This window comes from Telopea speciosissima, chromosome 7, assembly GCF_018873765.1.
Source record: "Telopea speciosissima isolate NSW1024214 ecotype Mountain lineage chromosome 7, Tspe_v1, whole genome shotgun sequence".
Taxonomy (NCBI): domain Eukaryota; kingdom Viridiplantae; phylum Streptophyta; class Magnoliopsida; order Proteales; family Proteaceae; genus Telopea; species Telopea speciosissima.
Genome location: NC_057922.1, coordinates 4,746,250 through 4,753,983, shown reverse-complemented (window position 1 = coordinate 4,753,983; position 7,734 = coordinate 4,746,250). Strand labels below are relative to the sequence as shown.

The 7,734-nt window shown below is 40.6% G+C and overlaps 1 protein-coding gene across 2 annotated transcripts; it reads left to right on the top strand.

Annotated features, from left to right (window-relative positions):
- Positions 1-2,934: 2,934 nt before the first annotated feature.
- Positions 2,935-6,763, top strand: LOC122668075 (acidic leucine-rich nuclear phosphoprotein 32 family member B-like). 2 transcript variants are annotated; one of them, XM_043864628.1, is made up of 3 exons: positions 2,935-3,138; positions 3,759-3,914; positions 6,073-6,763. In XM_043864628.1, the coding sequence occupies exons 2-3, from the start codon at positions 3,792-3,794 to the stop codon at positions 6,526-6,528; spliced, it is 579 nt and encodes a 192-aa protein (XP_043720563.1). In that variant the 5' UTR covers positions 2,935-3,138; positions 3,759-3,791; the 3' UTR covers positions 6,529-6,763. The 2 variants fall into 2 exon arrangements, with proteins under 2 accessions (XP_043720563.1, XP_043720562.1); XM_043864627.1 differs by having other exon boundaries at positions 2,945-3,138; positions 6,067-6,763.
- The last annotated feature ends 971 nt before the right edge of the window (positions 6,764-7,734 follow it).

The following is a 7,734-nucleotide window of genomic DNA, read 5'->3' as shown; positions in this document are numbered from 1 at the left end:
GTCTTAAAACATTCTACTCTTTCTCTTTTCCCTATCGTCTTCAAAACTGGAAAAGAGAAACTCGAATTTGTGAAAACAGGGAGAACAATCAGAAGACAATGTCCAATAATTTGCTTTTGTTCCCTGTCATCTTCTTCTCCCCAACTTTCTTCTCCTGTTCCTTCTCCTTCTTCCTCTTGCTGGTGAGATCGACCGAACAATCGATGTCTTCGATGACGATGACGGACTTGCCGGAGGTCTCACTAAGAGCTTTCGCAGCTCTATTGTTCTTCACGGTGGTGAGTTCGAGGTCATAGATGTTGTAGTTCAAGAGATTTGCCATGGTGGCGATCATGGTGGTCTTTCCGGTACCTGGAGGGCCGTACAGCAAGTAACCCCTCTTCCAAGCTTTGTCGATCTTGGGGTAGTAACGCTCCAATTTTATGAGATTTTTTTAATGAGAAGATAGTAAGTTAGGTTTATGTAGGTTCAGTGGGAGTGTTAATCGCATATAATTCCCTCTGAATAAGTTAGCTTCCTTCTTTTTTTTTCACATTTGCAGATCAATGCGGGTGAGTTGGTTTACTGTTTAGCTTTCATTATTTTAGAACACATCATCTTATGTTGAGTTAATGATATTACAATCTTCTTCAGGGGAATGAAATTCCAGGGGAAACATTGCCGAGCCCTTCAACCGAGCAAAACAGAAGCACTCTCAAGCACGTCACTCGCCGCAAACTTTCATTGCCCAATGAGACATCATCTAATGCTCTTCCCATGGACAATGATTGCATCTCACCGTCTAAGTCTTTCCGAAGCACTTCTCAAAGAAAGTTTTGCCAAAATTATCTCGATGATATTCCCAAGCCTTCGCTTTGCCACCATCAAACCCTTGCCCCAAAAAAATTTCTTCCAATGAAGAAACTCTCACTTCTGTTGCTCCATCATCTCTTGGATGTTCTTCAAAATTGACCAATAAATTTTGGCCGGAATTAATGATGAGATCTCTGTGGCGCTTGTGCAAGGAGAGCCTAAAAGAAGGCTTTTTCTCGGAGTAATTATCGCCGTACAAAGGGTTTTGACGGTTGGTGGTGGAGACATGGGCTTTCCACCGATCTTGACCCTTTCAAAATGATCGGTGACTTCCTCATGGTTATCAAGGTTGAGAACCGGTTTGCAGAGTTGGTGGTGATATCGGCTTTGAGTCGCTTGGCTTGTATGGAGGAATGGGTGCTTAGGTAGGCTTGATGGAGGTGTAAGCCTTATTCCGGCTGAAAAACGACCACCATTGTGCTCGTGGAAGCTGATTTACCATGTTCATAAGTCGGAAACCAGCTTGGTGCTTTGATTGTTCATCTCGGTTGGAGGCAAATGGCGTTGCGGTAGAAGAAGAAGAAGAAGAAGAAGAAGAAGAAGGGCACTTTTTTTTCGGTAAATAAGAAGAAGGGCATTAGGGAGGGTAATCTTGGGATATCATAATCATAAGGGTATTTGTGGGTTTAAATGAAAATATTTTGGGTGATGTCATCACTTAACAGTCATTTTTAACGGAATGGGTACGGTTGATAGAATCTTGTTAATGCAAGGGAGGGGAGAGTCATTACGCAATACCCAGGGGAGGGGTTTGTCATTAAAGCATAATTGAGGGGAGGGGGGAGTAATTTACTCTAGAATTTTTTATTTTTGATAGTAAGAAACCCTAAGAGACTCTTTGTAGATATTAAATTTCAATGAACACGGTGATTTAAGGGATAAGGTTGTGATGGCAGGGTATCCTAACACTTCTATATTCATATATATATATATATATATATTTTACGTGAAATACTTTTACTGCCCTCCTGTAAATCATTACCATTTTATCTCACCTCATTAATTTACTCTGATATATGGCTTGCTCAAGAACCTTATCCTTTCTGGATCTGAATCCTCTCCAATTATTTGAACGTTTAATTCCTTTTAAACCATCCATCCAATAGTTGGGAGGACTTGGACACACATCCCAATGGATTCGATTCTTCTCCAAGGAAACTCAGCGTTTAGGGGGTATCCAAGGGTTGGACTGTGCCGCACATCTCGGCGTATGTCTAAGGATGTGTGCGACACAACCTAACGACTGGATACACTCTGGACATGCTCGGCTCCTTGGAGACGAACTCATTTGTCTAACACCTACCAACACCTGGAAATGTGTGTCCAAATCTACCCCGTCGGATTGGGTGGTTGGAGAAGAGCTTTTTCCATCCCTTAAGGCCTTTATTTAATTTCAAGTCTAAAATTTCTGTTTTCAGCTGCTCAGCCTTATTTTGTTTGCCACGTGCCTGTTCTTCCAAGAATCATGCAACTATTCTCTTCCAAAATCCAAAACATACATTTTAGAACCACACGTGTGTACCCTAAATGTGATTTGAAAATCCTCCTGCAATTCGAATCATAGAATATTCGATGACCGTTACCTGACCTGACTCCTCCAGGGCCGTTGGATTCCAAACCCACACGACTGTCACCATATCCACCATCCAATTCAGAAACCACTCCCCATTCATTAATTATAAAATGCTTAAAACCATTCCCCAGAAGAATAAAAAAAAAAAAATTCACGAGAAGATGCGAGAAATTGGTGAGAAACACAATTGCATGGTCATTGGCCGTGGACTCATTGACTCGAGGTTCTAGAAAGGTTAGAGACAACGATATATCGGGTTTAACTTTAATTAAGTAATCATGGTTAAATCGAATATGATTTTCAAAACCCTAAACCCTAGAATCCAATTCCCACTCTTTTGAAGCTTAATTTATGATGAAACGCTAATTGAGATTAATTTAGATAAACCTCACCAAGCGGAAGCAGGGTATTAGGCAAGGTCAGCCCTGGTTGCCCGAACTGCCCGTTGGACTCTCATGTGCTTTTGAGTGTGAAACTTAAGGATAACGAGCAGCTCCTCAGTAATACTCACGCACAGAGGCCGCACTTGAGAGTGAGCCATCTCTTTCCTTAATTTATTTCAACCCAATCTCTGCGTATATTTGAGTCTTCGCGATCGAGATCGGACGGTGCAGAATGAAAGGGGCTTTTGATGCTTGTTTCTTGAGGTTTTAGTCCCGGAGCTTCTCAGATCTGCTTGGGTTCGCGTTCAGTTCTCCTCACCAGATTCCCAGGTGCGGTTTTTCTCTTCAATTCCTCTGTGTTTTTTTGTTCTGTACAACTGCGTAGGTCTTTTCTGTATCGTTACTAGCTTGTTCGCTTGAATTCTTGTCTTTTCAGTTTGAGGTTTCTTTGATTTTCTTTTTCTTCTACGAATTTGCGGTTCCTGTGAGTGTTTCTCTTCACGCTTCTCTGTTTCTTATAGGATTTATTATCTTTTATTTGAACCGCTGTTTTTCTCTCGTTTTCTGCTTAGATTCCTTCAGTTTCCAGTCCAAAGGTTACAGTTTCTCCCTGTGTTCCGTCATTTTCCGGCAATAACCGTCGTTTTCCGGCAGAGTGCGTGTCAAGAGACAGGAGAGAATACTCGTTGTCTTCTTGTCTGCACTCTGCACGTCCGATTAAAACGAAATGCTTTCAGTCGGTTACGATCCTTTGCCCATTTTCTTATCTTTCTTTGTTCAGACGGTTTTATCTTTTTGCGAAGCAGAGAGAGAGAGAGAGGAAAGTTCTCATTTTTAGTAACTTTTTTAACGGTTACAGCTCCGCCGAACTTGAAACTAATCTTAAGACCATCTTCTTACCAAAAAAAAAAAAAGAAAATCTTAAGACCATCTCTCCGATCGTTTCTCAGGTTTCTCAGTTACGAGACATCTGGGCCGTACACATGGAATCTAACAAGGAGGGTCCCGTTCGGATAACGTTCAACCATGGATCACTAACGTGCGCCGGGGAGACACTAGCCAGTTTGCTAACCTCTATCCTGCTCACAACTCAGCTCTCAGTTCTAGTAAGTTCCTCCATTTTGCTTTTTAGCTTTGCTAAAACAAATTTTATTTTCATTTTTAAGTTCTCAAAAGCTGTTAATGGATTCTGTTGTCTTTTGAAATGGTTTCTTTCTTGAATTGTTGTCGTCTTCTTTGTTTAGGTAGTACGAAATTTCCTGTGTTTTCTTTCGTTTTGTTCCTGCTCTTTTCCGTGCTAGCGCTATCTTGCGCCGGTCATATATTAATCACGAACTTTAACCGTTCCGGAACTGAAGGAAATTATAAAGTGTGGCTTTGGGCACGGTCTTGGGTTCCTTGTGGGTTACAAGTTGGGCCACTTGGAATGTGATCTCTCCTTTTCTGCTTTGTCCGATAGGAATATATCTGTGGAAAAATGTTATGTTAGGTTACACTTTGAAATGTCGAACTTAAAAAATATGGAAAATTCTTAGAAGATAAAACATGCAAAGACAACGCTACCTGGTTGTATGCGGTTTCTGCTCCTCCGCCTTGGTGCCTGAAATGATCGTCCCGTTCTTAGGGATTTCTGTCTTTTTATGTGTCTTGGAGCAGGAGTCGCATGCTGCACGGGACCAAGTAGTTTTCTCCTTCTATCCTTACCCCCAAAAGCTTTTGTGGGATGTGAGTTAATACCGCTCACATCAGACATAGTGGGGAGACGAAATGACCATTCCCACCCCCGCCTCTGCCCCCGACAAAACGTAGAAATCTCATCCCATGATGTTTTGGTGCGTGGGGCAGAAACCACGCTCTCCCACTGCCCCTGCTATATTTATATCCCTTTTTTACCCTTGTTGGCATATATATTCGAATATTCGAATATTCGAATTTTGGTTTTCAATGATTCTTTCCTGAGGAAGAATTATTTTTTAGGTTGGAGAAACATTATATTTGAATCCTAATAAAAAAATGGAAGGATATTTTTTTCTTTGTTTATTTAAGGCGGAGGTGTAGGATGTAACTCATGTAAGCATGCTAGCATTTATAAGTTCGTGCCATCGACCGTAGAACACAAGGGCAGTCTATTGTCTCCAAACTGCTACCTTGGCCGCTTGGCGTATTGGATGTGGTGGGTGGGTCCCTTGCAAGGAACCGAGTTAGTGACCGACTGACCGTTGCCCTGAAAAAGATCTCATCCTTTGGGGTTTACCAAACTAAAGGTCTCATCGGTTGGGCTTTGTTTGGAAGTCAAGAAAAAGAAAAATATCGTTTGGCCAAAATAAAAATAAAACCATCAACCATTGGATTTTAGTTCACGATATCAGATGTATAATGTGTATTGGTCCTAAAAGTCAGGTTAATCTTTTGGGATTGGTGTGTGGTTTGTGTGATTATACTTTTATTTTTTAAAATAAAAAAGAATGTATCAACCCGATTATATATCAAAATACTATTAAAAAAAAAACTCATATCTGTGTTATATCGGCTGATCCGTATCAGTCAAGTATAAAATGGGTCACAGCTGACATCGATACGAATCAGTTAAACGCTGATCCGATACCAATTCTTAATCCAGAGAATATGGGAGTTAGGAAGTGATATGGTTTGTGGTCAGTCATTTGGGTCACCATCATGAAAAAACTGGACGTGGACTGAGAATCCAGCTGAATCCTCTCAGCCACGTGCACACGTGGGGACACGAACCCAATCAGGAAAGCGAAAATAGGATTTGTTAGTTGTATATAAAATACCCTAGGGGTGTCAAACAGTCTGTTTGGATTGGTTTTTTATATGTACCAGCCCAAATCGAAGTCGAAACATTGAGGTGATATTTAGTTTTGGCCTGGTTCAATTTTGGGTTTTATCAGGTTGGCTTAATGGGTTCTTATTGATCCGTTATTAGTCACCTGTTTGGTTTCGGTTTTATATATAATAATAATAATGCAAAACCCACTTCTTTATCGCTTTATCTGGTTTTTTATTTGGTTTTCTGGTCTCATTTTTTTACCTGTTCCTAAATGCCCAAAAATAAACACGACCGATTAGGGAATCGGTTCGGTTTTTCAATCAGTTCCAATACATCCAACTGGTTCGGGTTGGATTTTGAGTCTTTGACACCCTACTCTTGGGAATCAGTTCTATAATGTTGCCTTGTATTTTATAGTATTGCTGGATGTCCTAACTCTTAACTATTGACTGTCCCTAATGAATCAGTTTCAGGATTTGTTTGGATTATTAATGACTCAAAAACCTCAATGCCAAGGGGATCACAAAGAAAGTCAATTGGAGCCAGTTGATGCTGAGGGAGATGGAGATGAAGATGAAGACGATGAGGATGGGGAAGGTGGCTTTGGAGAAGGTGAGGAGGAGCTGTCCTCAGAAGATGGAGAAGGGGGTTATGGCAACAACCCCAACAGCAACAATGGTAACTCTAAGAAGGGAACTGAAGGAGGAGCCGCTGGAGCAGGTGAAGAGAATGGAGAAGACGAAGATGATGAAGAGGAAGAAGATGGTGATGATCATGATGGTCACGATGACGACGACGATGAGGATGATGATGGTGGAGATGAGGATGAGGAGGAAGCGGTAGAGGAAGAGGAGGAGCCAGAGAATGATCAGGAGGAGGAAGATGAAGATGAGGAAGCCCTCCAACCCCCAAAGAAGAGGAAGAAGTGAACAATGAAACTATAGTTACATTGTAGCCTCTTCTGGTACCGACTCTGTGACTTTTACTCTCTAATCTCTACCTTGACATCTATTTTAGCTTTAATGGGGAAGGCCTGTAAGGCCATGTTTAGTGTTGGTTTATTTTTAGGTAATATTTTTTTCAATGCATGTTTCTAAGTGAGTTCATTCGGAACTTGAGACAAGGCAATGAGCCCATTGAGCATGTGTGACATTTTTCTTTGGCCGCTTTAGATTCTCTAAAATGTTCATACGAACTTATAGTTTGAAGTAAAGACTTAGGTTCCACTCAAAGTTTTTATTTCCAAATTGCTGCCATCTTCTGTTAAAAGATCATCCTGTGTTGCCTTGCTACTTCAGTACCTGGTAATCAGGGATTAAGAACACTGAATAAGGATCTCGATCTGTCGTGGCCGATTTCAAACTGGATCGACCCTGGAATCAGTATTTTTTTATATTTTTATTTAGAGTTTTCTGTATGAGGATTAGAGGAACTGGAATGGCCACAATTGGGACCGATGCCGATTATTGAATCCCTGTTGGTTTCTATAACTTCTGGTCCTTAATCAATTATATTTTTTATTATCAAAACATGGATTCTTTAGAAATATATACAATAATAATAATAACTCGATCAGCCTTATCCCAACTAAATGAGGTCGGCGGTTACACGGATTCCTGCCTTCCAATTAACTCTATTTGAGGTCATACTTGATAGTTGATACAAGGCCTCATCTATGCATGTAATTCATCACCACTTCTCCAGTACTGTTTGCTGCTGGTCCCAAACCCCAAATAAAGGAGGAGGAGGGTTGATACGTTAGGTCGACAACTGACACCGGATAAAACCCTAGCCAAACCTTTGACATGGATTCTACATACTTGAAATATATACCACCCATAATTGAAAAACCTTGCATCAATCAAAACATATATTTTGGCTATGATTTTCCTTCATCTCTTTGAACTTTTGGTAAAATTGTGTGCCATAATGCCATGTTAATTACCTTAACTTCGGTTTATTTTGGTTGAAAAATATTAACAGATCTAGACAAGGAGAGAGAGAGAGAGAGAGAGGTGTAGCATAGCCTTCGCTGTTATACTACAAAGAACATTTTCCTTCCTTTTATTATTACATAGAAAACATACTATTTTCGAACAAATCTGTAGATCGACGAGTGGAGTTACGACCAACAG